The 17,489-nt window shown below is 47.1% G+C and overlaps 1 protein-coding gene across 1 annotated transcript; it reads right to left on the bottom strand.

Annotated features, from left to right (window-relative positions):
• Positions 1-236: 236 nt before the first annotated feature.
• dnaaf10 (dynein axonemal assembly factor 10) lies at positions 237-16,804 on the bottom strand. Its single transcript, XM_055638855.1, has 8 exons — positions 16,563-16,804; positions 13,928-14,028; positions 12,469-12,599; positions 10,719-10,820; positions 6,809-6,924; positions 4,448-4,582; positions 2,414-2,511; positions 237-511 (listed from the first exon to the last, which is right to left on the bottom strand). The coding sequence occupies exons 1-8, from the start codon at positions 16,746-16,748 to the stop codon at positions 304-306; spliced, it is 1,077 nt and encodes a 358-aa protein (XP_055494830.1). The 5' UTR covers positions 16,749-16,804; the 3' UTR covers positions 237-303.
• Between the last annotated feature and the right edge of the window lie 685 nt (positions 16,805-17,489).

Genomic DNA, 17,489 nt, shown 5'->3' on the forward strand with positions numbered 1-17,489 from the left:
AGTGCAGTGTCACTGTATGTCATGTTGTCACTTGTGGGCAGAGCACCAAGGCAAATTCCTTGTATGTGAATACTTGGCCAATAAACTTATTCAAACTTTAAAACTCAAAGGCCACACCTTCCCACCCACCCCCAGAGAGGCAACAGGGAATGGCTTGCATCGTCTTGCAGAAGAAGCAAGCGACAAAATAAATAAAGATCTGTCTATTTGACAACTTTCCAACAAAAAGCCCTATTGTTTTCCACGCAGTCTTTTATTTTTCACAAAGGACCCGTTTCTCCTGCACACACACACAGAGTCACTTTAAACTCGGTTGAGTTTAGTTGCAATTAAAACTCTGACGGTCTGGTCAAATGCAGTGCACACACAGAGGCCCAGTTTGTCTGGGCTCCAATCCAGGCTTGATATGGGCTGGGTGGAGATGGTGGCATTTTGAAGCAAGGTGACTGTGCCAGCCACTCCCATGTCCACGTTGTCAGAATCCATCTTAGAGCGCTGGGCTGGGTATTCACTGGAAAACACAAGGTAATGACAGTTCATACTGAAGCCAATAACATCTCTCCGCTTACACCCGCGCACACATAGCAAATAAGTTCAGCTTTTCCGGGAATGATCCCAGAAAGGAGGGGGTTAACACATGATGAGCGTTTGACAGCACTGGGCTTATACTCGCTGGTGTTTAGAAGGATGAAGGGAGACTTCATTGAAACTTACCGAATAGTGAAAGGTCTGGATAGAGTGGATGTGGGGAGAATGTTTCTACTAGTGGGAGAGTCTAGGACTAGAGGTCACAGCCTCAGAATAAAAGGACGTTCATTTAGGAAGGAGATGAGGAGGAATTTCTTTAGTCAGAGGGTGGTGAATCTGTGGAATTCTTTGCCACAGACGGCTGTGGAGGCCACAGTCAGTGGATATTTTTAGGTCAGAGATAGATAGATTCTTGATTAATACGGGTGTCAGGGGTTATGGGGAGAAGGCAGGAGAATGGGGTTGGGAGGGAGAGATAGATCAGCCGTGATTGAATGGCGGGGTAGACTTGATGGGCCGAATGGCCTAATTCTGCTCCTATCATTTATGAACTTCACTAAACCTAGTTGTTGTCATATCTTACGTGATATCTCTGCATAAATCTGAACTGACATAGAGTTGTTATAAAAGCCAATGCAGCCTGGAGTTTTTTAGTTTAGTTTAGTTTAGTTTAGTTTAGAGATACAGCACGGAAACAGGCCCTTCGGCCCACCGAGTCCGCGCTGACCATTAATCCCCGCACATTAACACTATCCTACACACACTATGGACAATTTTTACATTTACCAAGCCAATTAGCCTACAAACCTGTACGTCTTTGGAATGTGGTAGGAAACTGAGGATCCCGGAGAAAACCCACGCAGGTCACGGGGAGAACGTACAAACTCCGTAAAGACCGCACCCGTAGTCAGGATCAAACCCTGGTCTCTGGCGCTGTGAGGCAGCAACTTTACCGTTGTGCCATTGTGCTGCCCAGCTGCAAACAACATGCATCAATTGCTTATTTTATATTCCTCCCCATTTGGGAACTGAAGAATATTAAAAAGGAGAAAACATGCAGAAATGTATCTACGTTAAATCTGCATTGTCTCAGAACATGGTTTAGTTAAAGGTTGCGGGGAAAAGGCAGGAGAATGGGGTTGAGAGGGAAAAATAGATCATCCATGATCGTATGGCAGAGCAGACTTGATGGGCCGAATGGCCTAGTTTTCTCCTATGAAGCTAGTAGCCAGAAGAAACATTTATTTGTCACATACACTCGAAGGTGCAGTGAAATGAATTTGCCAGCAGCGATACCATTACAAAAGAACACACAATACACAATAAGATTTAACACAAACATCCACCACAGCATCCTTCACTGCAGTGAAAGGCAACAAAGACCAGCCAGTCTTCCTCCTTGTTCACCCGTGGTCGGGGCCATAACCATAAACCCTCCGCAGTCACCGCTACGGACGGCCGGATGTACAGGCCCTCTCATCGGGATGGTCGAACACGCTCCGCGGCTTGGAGGTCCCGAGTCGGCACTTTCACCACCCCATCCATTAACTCCCAGAGGTAGAGGGAAGGTTTTGAAGTCAGTCAGTTGTGTGTGGATGCAGTAGGTAGCACCAAAGCAGTCGTCAATGTAGCGGAGGTAGAGGTCGGGGATGGGGCCCTGGTACGCCTCGAACAAGGATTGTTTGATGGACCCGACAAAGAGGTGTGGGTGAAGGAGGTGGCATCAGTCTGAAGAAGGGTTTTGGCCCGAAGCGTTGCCTATTTCCTTCACTCCATAGATGCTGCTGCACCCGCTGAGTTTCTCCAGCACCATTAATCGCCAGATGCAAGCGGAGGGAGGGCAGGTGCTTCACGTACGTTCAAGCAGTCTGCCGTGTTTACTCACTATTTCCACAGGTACAGGTTGCCAGCCCCTCCCGCTGTCATGAAGATGTCTCTGTTCTGCGGCAAGTGGCGGGCCTGCCAGATGGTGGATTTGGATGCCTTGGGGAAAAGCAGCAGACACACAAAACACAGTGTTTATAAAAAACAGGACCAACAGAAGCCAGCGCCACCTGTCCTGCCGAGTGAGTGACAACTAGAGAAGTGGCTCACCTACTTCCCTCCGAGTGGCCATTAAAACCAACCTCCCTTCCAATGACCCCATCTAGTCCTCGGCAAGGCCAGCAGCATTATCAAGGAGCAGTCTCGCCCCTTCTTCTCCCCTCTCCCATCAGGCAACAGGTACAGAAGTGTGAAAACAAATGCACACCTCCAGATTCAGTGTTTAAGAATGAACTGCAGATGCTGGAAAATCGAAGGTAGACAAAAATGCTGGAGAAACTCAGCGGGTGCAGCAGCATCTATGTGGAGCGAAGGAAATATGCTGCCTCAACCGCTGAGTTTCTCCAGCATTTTTGTCTACCTCCAGATTCAGGGACAGTTTCTTCCCAGCTGCTATCAGGCAACTGAACCATCCTACCACCCACTTGAGTGCGGTCCTCACCTCTCATCTACCTCATTGGAGACCCTTGGACTATCTTTGATCGGACTTTACTGGGTCTTGCACTAAACGTTATTCCTTTATCATGTATCCGTACACTGTGGATGACTCGATTGTAATCATGTATAGTCTTTCTATATGTTTAATTAAAATAACGACAGACATATGGTTCTTTTCATGATGTCAGTGCACTATTAAGCTAAAAGGATAGTTTGGAATAGCTTTGTTGTGCAGCAAGAATTATAGGAACCACTTTGAGTATAACGAGTGGTGTGCTCATTTTGTGCAAGAAGGAACTGCAGATGCTGGTTTAAACCAAAGGTAAACACAAAAAGCTGGAGTAACTCGGCGGGACAGGCAGCATCTCTGGAGAGAAGGAACAGGTGACATCGGGCCCAGACCCTTCTGCAGACAGAAGAAGGACCTCAACACAAAACATTGGCTTTGGTAAAATTGTAAATTGTCCCTATTGTGTGTAGGATAGTGTTAATGTGCTGGGATCGCTGGTCGGCGCTGACTCGGTGGGCCGAAGGGCCTGTTTTCGCGCTGTATCTCTAAACTAAACTAAATTTGACGCACACCCACAGCCCAATATTTTCTTCAGAACTTACATGAAAGACTATTGAGGGAATGCCTTGAAGCTCAACCCACACCCGAGATTGTATATTTTTGGGCAATCGTGAATTAACTGGATGGTCGACATATGATCCTTTTGAATAGCAATATTAAGTGGCCATCCGATACACGGTTCAGGCATGAGTTTAAGTGACTGTACTACAAAATAATGGTCCTGTCGAGAGCAGATTCCCCTCTGGAGGCTGCCAGCAAGCTACTGAAGCTGTTACACCATGCACCATAGCAACCTCCCTGCTGCGGTTAGTTTGGTTTAGAGATACAGCAAGGCCCACACTAGATCTATGGACACAATGTGCTCGAGAAACTCAGCGGGTGAGGCAGCATCTCTGGAGAGAAAGGATGGGTGATGTTTCAGGTCTGAACCATTCTTCAGGCTGAAGGGTCCTGAAGCAAAATGTCACCCATCCCTTTTCTCTAGGGATATTGCCTGACCTGCATGGTTACTCCAGCACTTTCTGTCTATCTTTGGCATATACCAGCATCGGCAGTTCCTTTCCACACACCAGTTCTCTGTTATCCCACTTTCTCCTCCACTCATTACACAATAGGGGCAATTGAGAGGCCAATTAACCCGCAAACCCGCAAGTCTTTGGGACGTGGGAGGAAACCGGAGCTCTCGGAGGAAACCCACATGCAGTCAGAGGGAGAACATGCAAACTCCACACAGACAGCACCCGAGGTCAGGATCGTCGAACCCGGTGCTCTGAGACTGGGGTTCTACCCGCTGCGCCACCGAGCCACCACGAAGGAGTCACATTTTAACCAAGATAGAAGACGTCACGTTGTAAACCAGTGACTGACCTTTTCACTGACGGAGGCAAAGCCCTTGGTCGGGTGTTGGGTCCTCATGTCAAACACGTGGAACTTGCCCTCTAACGAAGTGGCCACCAGCTTATTCATGGTGATATCTTTCCTGTCAAACTCAACGCAACAAACCTGCAAAAGCAAGTGATTCCACTGGCTGAAACCTGTTCAATACCCAAGTACAGTTTAAAAAAAATTTTTAAAAATTAATTTAAGCAGAGGCAACTCAAAAGCGGAGCAACTAAACCCTTCCCTTGATTAAAGTCTAGATTCACAATAAATACCAAACTGTGTTTGTGGACAGAACAGGGTTGACCAGGTTAATGCCCAAATTATGAAATCTCTTTTCTCCACAGTGCTGGTTGTAATAGACAATAGGTGCAGGAGTAGGCCATTCGGCCCTTCGAGCCAGCACCGTAATGCTGGGGTTTTCCAGCACTTCTTACAATTGTTAACGGGTTCTCCCAGCCAAGAGTTTCAACTGAAGTTCAATGGTTCAATGGCATTTTATTTGTCACAAGTATCGAGGTACCGTGAAAGGTAAAGTTGCTCTAAAAACAAAGAAAGACCCAAGTGCTGGAGTAACTCAGCGGGTCAGGCAGCATCTGTGGAGAACATGGATAGGTGACGTTTCACAGAGTGCTGGAGTAACTCAGCGGGTCAGGCAGCATCTGTGGAGAACATGGATAGGTGACGTTTCACAGAGTGCTGGAGTAACTCAGCGGGTCAGGCAGCATCTGTGGAGAACATGGATAGGTGACGTTTTCACAGAGTGCTGGAGTAACTCAGCGGGTCAGGCAGCATCTGTGGAGAACATGGATAGGTGACGTTTCACAGAGTGCTGGAGTAACTCAGCGGGTCAGGCAGCATCTGTGGAGAACATGGATAGGTGACGTTTCACAGAGTGCTGGAGTAACTCAGCGGGTCAGGCAGCATCTATGGAGCTAAGGAAATAGGCAATGTTTCGGGCCGAAACCCGTAAGGGTTTCAGCCCGAAACGTTGCCTATTTCCAGAAGGATTTCGGCACGAAACGTTGCCTATTTCCTTAGCTCCATAGATGCTGCTGCACCATAACTGAGCGGGTCAGGCAGCATCTGTGGAGAACATGGATAGGTGACGTTTCACAGAGTGCTGGAGTAACTCAGCGGTTCAGGCAGCATCTGTGGAGAACATGGATAGGTGACGTTTCACAGAGTGCTGGAGTAACTCAGCGGGTCAGGCAGCATCTGTGGAGAACATGGATAGGTGACGTTTTGGGACAGTAGCCTTCTTTGAAAACGTGCAGTTTACAGAGCAAAGTAACGAGAGAAACTTTCTTGACACTATTGACACAGTTTGCAAAGTACACAAGTTTGAAATGTCACCCAGACCTTGCCAGTTGCTTTAGTGAGCTGCTGCAAGTGACAGGAATGGAAGTCAAGGTTTCTGTACTTCCCTAGAGTTCTGTACCTAGTGAATCGTAAGTCTGGCTCACGGTGGTAATCATGTATTGTCTTTCCACTGACTGGAGAGTATGCCACAAAAGCTTTTCACTTGATCTTTGTACACGTTGAAAGAGCTAATAGTCAAATCTAAAATGGAGTCGTTCTTCTACAAAAGCATGGACTAGAAGTACAAAAGGATGGCTCAGTGCCAAGTCTGAATGACTTTGTAAATTATATGGAACACAATATAGAGGACAGGTTGTCTTTTCCATAAAGACATTAAGATGGCAGCCTGCAGTAATAACACGTGCTTCATTCAAGGCCATAATGAAGCCAAGATTTGGAAATAAAATAGCTGACGCTCCAGAGATAAGTAATAACTTGTTATTGGATGAGCTCGATTTTGACCCAGCTTTCCTATATTGTGAAAGGCTAACGAATCTTTCAGTCATGCCATATTCAGACTTGGTAGGAGTGTTTTACCAATTAGAAAAATGTATAATTGTGCTAACTCTCCTTTGGTCTGTGAGTGGGAACCCTGGTAGCACTGAGCAACGTTTGTGCTCATTGTAGATTTTTGCCACTCCCGTCTGATGAATCAATGAAAGATTGCCAAGGTTTACCATTAACGTTTGTTGCTATCAGCTTTTTAAGAAACAAACTTTGACACACGTGACGATAAACTAAACTGGCCAAAAAACAGAGGAATTGACATTGAGTCAGGAAAAGAAATGGGTAATGGAGAAATTAAATGGACAGAGAAAAAATACCCAACAGATTACTTGTAAAATAAAGCAGGAAGACACCCAACCACATCCTCCTACTCAAGTGTCTGATAGGATGCATGCAGACAGCCATGTTGCCTCTATTCCCCACTGCCAAGGATGGGAAGTTTGGAGTTGACACTGATTTGAAATGACAATTGTTCCTTACCCCGTTCCTGATGTTTTTTTCCCACCGGAGTGACATAGTTCTAAGGTCAAACAGCTTGATGTCCCCGTTGTCGTAGCCAGCGCACACACACCGCTCCTGTTGATTGTAGGCATGGCCTGGCCGAGAGGGCAAAACACAATTTGAGAGAGTTAAAACAAAATAGACCAACCCAACTTGTACACATTCTAACTGTCTATCGTCTATTAGAGTTGGCAGGCCAAACTATTTTATAAAATCAGATCGTGGAGGAGACACTGTATACAAGGCAAACAACAAACGCCGTTGGTCAGATGGGCCGCGGAGGGTGTTGGAGGTCAGTTTAGGATGAGCCACTGAGAGGGGCTTGGCGTGGGAGGGCTGCCGTGAACAACGTGGGGCCAGGCATGGGGGGGATCACTGAGAACAAAGAGTGACCATTAAACACTATGTAACTTTGTATATTCTTTGCATACCTTTTATATGGTACATGTGATAATGAAATATCAATCGTCCCATACTCGCAGCTTGAGCAGTTTCACTGGTGAGTTATGGATCCCAGGCCCCACCACTGTACAATTCCCCCACCTTGCCCATGAAACTCTGTGAAGCCTGACCCCAATACCCCAGCCATCCACCCTGGGCGTTATACGTACACACGGCATTGCCTTTTGCAAAGCTGGTGCCTGTGAACTGAAGTCCTCTGCTGCTTTGTTACCAGGCGTTACCAGGAGATAAACTCACCCACTTGCCAGCAGATCAGAGTGGGCAGTGGACAAGGTGGTGAAATCTGGTGGGAGAAGCATGGGCAGAGAATGGTTATGGGCTCTGAAGGACAACAGTGGGCAAAGAAAAGCAGGGAAAGAGTTCAGAGTAGGGAGGGCAAACGATTATTAGGCGGTGAGAGATCAGAGTTGTGGAGTGGATAAAATAACATATAGAAAAACACACACTAACTCTTACTATGAACTATCTATGAGCGCACCAAGGACTTGAGGATTTTTTGCACGCGTATTGGGATAATTCATTTATTGAATGTTTATTATATATTATCTGTGGACAATGTGTTTACAGGCCTGTTATTGCCACAAGTGTTTATTATATATGGAGGACTGTTTTCCCAGGACAAGGGGTCACATCCAGGAAAAATCAGCTTAGGGAGAGATTAATGAACTTTTTTAAAAAGAGTGGTGAATCTCTGGAACTCTCTGCCACAGAGGGTAGTTTCGCCATTCTTTATTTAAGAGGGAGTTAGATGTGGCCCTTCTGGCTGGGGGGGGGGGGAGAAGAAGGCAGGTATGGGACTGAGTTGGATGATAAAACTCATGATCGAAGTGGTGTGCCTACAAATCATGTCTCTGCAAGATGGGTGCAGGAAGCGAGCAGGATCACACAGTTTCTCTGAGCTCTGAGCCCACTAACAATACATGAACAATAAGTGTCCTGGTATTCGGCAAGTGTACAGATTATGGTATTATTCCATGATTGCCCTTAATGTGGTTTGAAAATGAAACAACAGTCGGGATGCTTTGAAAGGCTGCTGCTGAGATCAAGACATTCACCCAAAAAATGGATTAAAATGGCCGTGTTGTTGTAGTGCTGAATTACTTGTTCATTTCTTCCATGTGTTTGCAAGAGGAATATGGCTGATTTTAGATTGCCCAAAAATGGAATTGAGAGACCAAACACTTAAACGGCCGGGATTTGTTTTAGATTAAACCCATCTTACCTGCATTTCCTTACGCCACTCATGTCAGGTGCGGAGGATTTTAATTTTCCCCCATCAAACACAACAGATATTAGACAGTAAAACTCTTTGAAAAAATATCTATATGACTAAAAGAATCTTGACCGCTTTTGACTAACAAATCATTTCCGAGAGAAGGCCACGACATACCCGTCATTCCCTCGCTCACCGCCAGAGGACCGGGGGAGGGATTATAAAAACCCATATTAATGTTTTTTTTTTAATTTCTCAGTCTCTCTGAAAGATGGGGGAGGGGGGGACTCCCCACGACTCTGTCTGAGCGAGAGGATCACGTGTGAACACATTCCTATTCAACTGTGAGTGCCAAAAATATGGTGAACACACTGAATGTCTACTGAACTGTGAGTGTGGTGTTTTTGTGTGGTTTTATGGTGGTTTCACCCTGCTTGAAATGGTATGAAACTGCATTTGAATGTGGTGGTCTTGCACCCTGCTTTGAAATGGCATGAAACTGCACTTGAATTCGGTGGCCTTGCACCCTGCTTGAAGTGGTATGAAACTGCACTTGAATTTGGTGGCCTTGCACCCTGCTTGAAATGGAATTTCAAGGAATAGCCGTGAGTCAACTGCTAGCCCACCAGCCGTTAGTGAGCTGCTAGCACATCAGGCTTGAGTGACTGAGCTGCCACCCCAAGAATCCATTTGGCCCACAATGTCCATACTAACCAGTCCCTTCAACCCACAGTACCCATACTAGCGCTCCAGAAAGCCCCCCATTGGCCACCAATATTGGAATTGGTGGAGAGGTGGAATATTGCGTTGGGGGACCAGCCCTCCCGTGTGAACATGGGACCCAACGGGTCCCACTTAGTCTAGTAGTTAATAAATCTTATGGGCCTGTCCCACTTAGGCGATATTTTGGGCGACCACAGGCAATTGCTGCAAACACGTTGAACATTTTTCTGCGACAGTGCCAACAAATGTTGTTGTCGTAGGCGTTGTTGTAGTTTGTCGTAGGTTGTCATAGGCGCAGTCGTAAGTTGTCGCCAGGTGTCGTAGGTGAATTCCATTAAAACTAGTCCCTGGCAGTCGCCTAAGTGGGACAGGCCCTTTAAATAAGGATTCAAATACTCATTAATTTTGAAGGACATTTACCAATGTGAAAATTGGTTCGAAGAGTTTTTCAATACAAAATAAGGATACAATTCTTTGCCACAGATGGCTGTGGAGGCCAAGTCAATGGATATTTTTAAAGCAGAGATAGATAGATTCTTGATTAGTACGGGTGTCGGAGGTTATGCTGAGAACAAGAGGATTTCCTCTTCATAACAAGAGGATTTCAGTATAGGAGTAAAGAGGTTCTTCTGCAGTTGTATAGGGCTCTGGTGAGACCACATCTGGAGTATTGTGTACAGTTTTGGTCTCCAATGTGAGAAAGGACATCCTTGTGATTGAGGCAGTGCAGCATAGGTTCACGAGATTGATCCCTGGGATGGCGGGACTGTCATATGAGGAAAGATTGAAAAGACTAGGCTTGTATTCACTGGAGTTTACAAGGATGAGGGGGTATCTTATAGACACATATAAAATTATAAAAGGACTGGACAAGGTAGATGCAGGAAAAATGTTCCCAATGTTGAGCGAGTCCAGAACGAGGGGCCACAGTCTTAGAATAAAAGAGAGGCCATTTAAGACTGTGGTGAGAAAAAACTTTTTCACCCAGAGAGTTGTGAATTTGTGGAATTCCTTGCCACAGAGGGCAGTGGGGGCCAAATCACTGGATGGATTTAAGAGAGAGTTAGATAGAGCTCTAAGGGCTAGTGAAATCAAGGGATATGGGGAGAAGACAGGCACGGGTTATTGATTGGGGATGATCAGCCATATCATAATGAATGGCGGCGCTGGCTCGAAGGGCCAAATGGCGTCCTCCTGCACCTATTTTCTATGTTTCTAAGGCAGGAGAATGGGGTTAGGAGTGATAGATAGATCAGCCATGATTGAATGGCGGAGTAGACTTGATGGGCCGAATGTCCTAATTCTGCTTCTATTACATGACCTTATGACCCCCTCATCCTTCTGCGCTCCAAGGAATAAAGTCCTAGCCTGGTGCTGTGACTAGTGTTGCAAGTTCTTCAATATTCCTTCACGCAAAATGTCCTCTTCGTCATCCAATGAAGACGCTGATTTTTACAGGATGTTCAATATAAAGATGTAGACAAAACCTACCAAAGGCCACAGTCCAACAATCCCGCTGGTTATCTCCACCTGCAGACTGCATGTTTGCCACGGGAGTGTCCTTCTGTCTGGGGTCCCACACTTTTACCATTCCTTTCAAAAACACAAGAAAATGATCAATGTGATTGAATTAGCATCAGGGACTAATATCACACAGACAACCTTACCTACAGAGAATCACAAGCATTTAAACATGATTCACCATCTTTAAAAATACCCAATGACTTGGCCAAGTTATTAGGTGTTTTTAAAGTGAAGGTAGACAGATTGTTGGTAGACACAACTGCTGGAGAAACTCAGCGGGTGAGGCAGCATCTATGGAGAGAAGGATCTCTTTACCACAGAGACCGTTCTCTCCGTAAACCCATGGTCAATTCGTCCCTTCCCACCCAAACCACCCCCTCCCCGGGTACTTTCCCTTGCAACCGCAGGAAATGCTACATTTGTCACTTTACCTCCCCCCTCGACTCAGTCCATGGACCCCGACATTCTTTCCAGGTGAAGCAGAGGTTCACCTGCACCTCCTCCAACCTCATCTACTGCATCCGCTGTTCCAGGTGTCAACTTCTCTACATCGGCGAGACTTGGCAATCGTTTCGCCCAACACCTCCACTCAGTTCGCAATAACCAACCTGATCTCCCGGTGGCTCAGTACTTCAACTCCCCCCCCTACCCCCCTCATTGCCATCGGGGCCTGCAGCTTTCCTCGTGTTCACCCGTGTCAGAGCACTCCTCACATCGTGCTCGGACAGAGAGAATGTGCGCACATTCCTCCCTTCAGCTTCGGTGGCCAGCCCGCTGGCGGTATTGTCGATAGTCGGCAGACCTGAGATGGTGTTGCTCCTCTCGAAACGAGCGTGAAAGGAGTTCAGGTCATCAGCTAGGGAAGTGCCAGCACTTGCGGATGAGGGTGGGGTGCTCCGGTAGTTGGTTACAATCCGTAGCCCCTGCCACAGGCTTCTGGTGTCCTGCTACTCCATCTGTAACTCCTCTTTGCGTCCTTCACCGCCCTTCGCAGTCGGTAGGACTCTGCCTTGTAGACATCCATGTTTCCTGATCCATGTCCCGTATGTCCTGCTGGAATCTGGCGCTTGCCCTGAGGTCATCCAGCTTGTTTTCCAGGGACTGGACATTCGCCAGAAGAATGCTGGGCAGAGGGGGACGAAAGGCTTGGGCTTTCAGCCTATTCTGAATCCCCCCCCCCCGCTTCCCTCGATGTTTTCTCCGGGTTTTCCTTGCAGCCGAGCTCCCATTGTTGTTGCAACAGCTTCTGCTGATCTCTGCTGGCCATGCTGGATCAGTAAGTACAGAGTTTAAAAAGTCTCCGTTTGCCCGAGAGTTTAGATTTAAGAGGGTTTCCCTGTCATACTTTGTTAGTACTAGGGAGTTAGAACTTAGAAATAAGTTAAAAAGGAACATGAAAGTGAAAGTTAAAAACACACACAATTTTCGCGGAGCTGTCACAACGGCGACTGGACCGGGCCGCGCCATTTTATTTATTCATTCTCTCCATAGATGCTGCCTCACCCGCTGAGTATCTCCAGCATTTTTGTCTGCCTTCGATTTTTCCAGCATCTGCAGTTCCTTCGTAAACAGGTTGTTGATTAGTACGGGTGTCAGGGATTATCGGCAGAAGGCAGGAGAATGGGGTTGGGAGGGAGAGACAGATCAGCCATGATTGAACAGCGGAGTAGGCGCGATGGCCCGAATGGCCTAATTCTGCCCCTATGAGCATATTCACCATCTCTGCTGCCGGTGACCACTTCCGGAGCTCCTTCCCCAATTCCTAGGCCACCTACTCCATCGATACAGTTGATAATTTCCTTGTGAGCTTTCACAGAGTACACGGGCAATTCTGGAGCCTCGAGATTCCTGAATAAACAGAAATCGGAAAAGTGAAGACACAAAATTTGCAATGAACAGGCTTTGCATGAAACAGAAACTGCTTTGCGACGTTAGTGACCCAGTGAAATGGTGTCCACACTCTGGGTCGTAAGGTCATAAGGAATAAGAGTAGAATTAGTCCATTCGGCCCATCAAGTCTACTCCGCCATTCAATCATGGCTGATATATCTCTCCGTCCGAACCCCATTCTTCTGCCTTCTCCTCATAACCTCTGACACCCGTACTAATCAAGAATCTATCAATCTCTGCAGTTTGAGTCATCTGTTTCAGTTTAGTTTATTGTCACGTGTACCGAGGTACAGTGGAAAGCTTTTGCTGTATGCTATCCAGTCAATGAACAGGCTTTGTAGAAAATAAAAACTACTTTGCTGCATTGGTGACCTGGCAAAATGGTGTCCACAACTCACTCCGGGGTAGACACAAAATGCTGGAATAACTCAGTGGGACATGCAGCATCTCTGGAGAGAAGGAGTCTCCGGGACTCACTCCGGGGCATCTGCTGGGTCTGGATAGACCTGGGCAGGTTAAATCAGGGAGATCCAGAGGTGTGACATCTGGCATTGCTGACTGCCACAGTTTTCTCAGCAGTTTCATTTACAGGGCCTGTTCCAACCTGCACCCTGTGACCCAGTCATATCACAAGACCCTGCCATCGTGCTGCACGGGTGCAGGGTGATCTGAAGCTTGGCGATCCAGAGTCACGCCACTTAATGCAAGGAGCCGGGAATCTACCCGGCAAGTGAGGGGCCAAGTCAGCAAAATTATGCCCACCGTGTTCATTTGGCCAAAGATGTAAAAGTGAAGATTACAAAATATCAGCCAAGAGATAGACACAAAATGTTGGAGTAACTCAGCGGCACAGGCAGCATCTCTGGAGAGATGGAATGGGTGATGTTTCGGGTTTCAGACTGAAGAAGGGTTTCGACCCGAAAGGTCACCTATTCCTTTTCTCCAGAGATGCTGCCTCACCCGCTGAGTTACTCCAGCTTTTTGTGTCTACCTTCGGGTCCACTTCCCTGACACCAGTCTGAAGAAGGGTCTCGACCCGAAACATCACCCATTCCTTCTCTCCATAAATATTTATTGACTTTGGTTTTAGAAATTTCAATAAAGTTTTTAGATAAGGATCCCGGCTTTCTGCCACCATTTTTGGGTTGTAAAAAAAATCTCTCAAAACTAAAAACATTTCCATAACAATCGGGCAAAATTTCAAATAGCGTGGAATATTTCTGACTGCATCTCCAAAACTGGAACACATGCAAGAAGAATAGCTTCTGTTCACTTTGAATCCTTACCAAATATTCATGTTTCCATCAAAGTTCCCCGTAGCTAGATAGCGTTGCTGTAACGAGGCAGATCCAAAGGTGCCACATTTAATAGGTTTGGATTTCTCAATCTGAAAAAAAAAAATCCAAAGATTTTGAAAATCAGCATAAAATTCTCAATTATAGGACTTCAAAATAGATCAGAGACACCTAACTATTCAAGAAAGAACTGTGTGTGCATCGGTAAAACTAGCAAATGTTTTCTTCCTTGGCTTCAGGCTAGCAAAGCTTGTAAAAGCTAGGAAAAGCCAGCAAATAATCCCTGCACAGGAAGAGTCTACCAGATAATTCAGTCAAAGACTGAATCATGGAATCATGAAGGGTCTGAAGAAGGGTCTCGACCCGAAACGTCACCCATTCCTTCTCTCCAGAGATGCTGCCTGTCCCGCTGAGTTACACCAGCTCTTCAATGTATTTAATCAAATAAATGCTGAGCAATGATAACAAATTCTCCTGCCTTCTCCCTATATGCAGATATGATAAGAACTCTCATTTACCTGAAAAAATATTTGAGGCTTTTTGCAGAATGCCCTACTAAAGATGGATCAATGAATATTTATTGTCACATATGCAATTAAACACTACACAGTGAAATTCATTTTGAATGTAATGCCGGCACCGCCATGTTTGCTGCCATTTCATCAAGTCCTGGCCTGGTCAAATGTAGCCGTGGTATCCCCCACCACTGGAGGCCGCGACCAGTCCACGGGCTCGGCCTCTGGGAGTAGCGCCCATTCCAGCCGAGCCCCAGGCAGTTGCAGCCCCCCCGCTGCAATTTTGCACAACCACTATCTGCAAAATGACCCACTTTTGTATCATCAGCGTGACAATAAATATCCATGGAACACTTTGTATCTACCTTTATTATAAACCAGCATCTGCAGTTCCCTTCTACATCATTCTCCTGCCTTCTCCCCATAGCTTTTGACGAACTTATTGATCAAGAGCCTGTCCGTATCCAGCAGGGACAACAAGGGGCACGTGGCCGCAGGGAGCCGCCTTACAGTGCCAGAGACCCTGGTTCGATCCTGATTACAGGTGCTGTCTGTACGGAGTTTGTATGTTCTCCCTGTGACCTGTGTGGGTTTTCTCCAGATGCTCCGGTTTCCTCACACATTCCAAAGACGTCTACAAGCCTGCAGAATTAGCCTCAATAAAATTGTAAATTGTCAACAAAAGGAGATAAGAATGGTAAAGCAGGCAAGTGTGTGCTTGTGGGCTGAAGTGTCCATTTTGCGCTGTTTGTTCTATGTTCTCTAGCCCTAGTAAGTAGGACAGTGTTAGCAGGAACACGGTGGGCCGAAGAGCTTGTTTCCGTGCTGTATCTCTAAACTAAAATACATTAAGAAGGGTTCGACCTGAAATGTCAACCATTCCTTCTCTCCAGAGATGCTGCCTGTCCCGCCGAGTTACTCCAGAGTTTCGTGTCCATCTTCTTAAAATAACAGTCAACTCCGCCTTTCAATCTTGGCTGATCTATCATAGATAGACACAAAAAGCTGGAGTAACTCAGCCAGGCAGCATCTCTGGAAAGAAGGAATGGGTGACGTTTCGGGTCGAGACCCTTCTTCAGACTGATCTATCTCTCCCTCTCAACCCCATTCTCCTGCGTACAGTAATTCATTCTTCCCCTGCACAAATAAAGCATGGAATAGACTTCACCCTACCATAGTTACCCAACCAGACGCAACTAAATTTAAGGTAGCTCTTCTTCTCCAAAAACCCTTTTTTGCTTAAGTCCTCCCTCTGCCACTTCCAGTTTAAATTCCATTTGGAATATTTTTGGAAGACCAGGAAACCAAGAAACGTCTCCCCACAACCGTTCACACCCTTATTACCAATCAAGAATTCGTCAATCTCCGCTTTAAAAAGCGCCCAATAATTTGGTCTCCACAGCCGTCTGTGGCAATGGATTGTGGAAACATCCTCTCCACATCTATCCAGACCTCAAGTTCATGTGCATGTTCAAGCTCATGGGTCATGCCATGTGACTTGAGGTTACAATAAATTTGAACTTGAACCTTTCACCATTCAGTGGGTTCCAGTGTCAATGAGGACCTCCTTTCATAGAAACATAGAAAATAGGTGCAGGAGTAGGCCATTCGGCCCTTTGAGCCTGCACCGCCATTCAATATGATCATGGTTGATCATCCAACTCAGTATCCCGTACCTGCCTTCTCTCCATACCCCCTGATCCCTTTAGCCACAAGGGCCACATCTAACTCTCTCTTAAATATAGCCAATGAACTGGCCTCAACTACCTTCTGTGCAGAATTCCACAGATTCACCACTCTCTGTGTGAAAAATGTTTTTCTCATCTCAGTCCTAAAAGACTTTCCACTTTATCCTTATCCATAACTCCCCTTGTTCTAGATTTCCCCAACATCGGGAACAACCTTCCTGCCTGTCCAACCCCTAAATAATTTTGTAAGTTCTTAAGGGGTCCCTCTCAACCCCATTCCCTGCCTTCTCCCCACGGCCTTTGACGCCCTCATTGATCAAGACCATGTTCCATGTCTGTATCCAGCAGTGACGCTGCGGGCCGAGCGGCCGCGGGGAGCCGCCGTCTCCATGGCAACGCGGCCTAGCCGTTGCCGTTGCTCACCTCCTTCAGCAGCACGGCTTCGCCCTGGCACACCTCGTACACCTGCATCACCCCCGTGCCCCTGGCGTAGTTGCCCATGCACACGAACTTGGCGCTGCACGGGATCCATTTGCAGTCGAACAGGGTGTAGTTGAGCGACTTGTGGATGTGCGAGATGATCTGCGGCTTCTCCAGCGCCGCGCTCATGATGGCGGCCCCCCTCCTTCCCCACACGGCCCACTGCGCCTGCGCCGGGTGGGCCGGCCGGCATCGCGCCTGCGCACACACTCCACCCCAACAAGCTGCCGGCAGGGCGCGTGCGCACACTCACGCCCGGCCACCGTCTGCCGGCAAAGCGACTGCGCACAACCCTCCACTCGTCGAAATATTGCCGGCTTTACGCCTGCGCACCACCCCCCCACCAACTGACTTCTCGCCGGCATCCACGCATGCGTACATCTATCCACCCGCCGACTGTCCGCCGGCACGGCGCATGTGCAAATCCTTCATCCTTCGGCCGGCATCGCTCCTGCTTTGGCCCGGCTCTGCGCTTGCGCACACACATTGGAGTCACCCAACAATGGAAACAGGCCCTTCAGCCCAACTTGTCCATGCTGACCAACATGCCCCATCTACATTAGTCCCGCCTGCCCGCATTTGGCCCATATCTCTCCAAACCCCCTGATCCCCTTAGCCAAGACACAAGGAACTGCAGACAGACACAAAGTGCTGGAGTAACTCTGCAGGACAGGCAGCATCTTGAAGAAAATGGATAGGCAACAGCCTGAAGAAGGGTCTCGATCTGAAACGTCGCCCATTCATTCGCTCCAGAGATGCTGCCTGTCCCACTGAGTTACTGCAACATTTCATGTCTATCTTTGGTGTAAACGAACATCTGCACTTCCACTCTAGACCCTTCTGATGGATCTCCCAGTTGCTAACCATTTT

The sequence above is a fragment of the Leucoraja erinacea genome, chromosome 8, assembly GCF_028641065.1.
Source record: "Leucoraja erinacea ecotype New England chromosome 8, Leri_hhj_1, whole genome shotgun sequence".
Lineage (NCBI taxonomy): Eukaryota > Metazoa > Chordata > Chondrichthyes > Rajiformes > Rajidae > Leucoraja > Leucoraja erinaceus.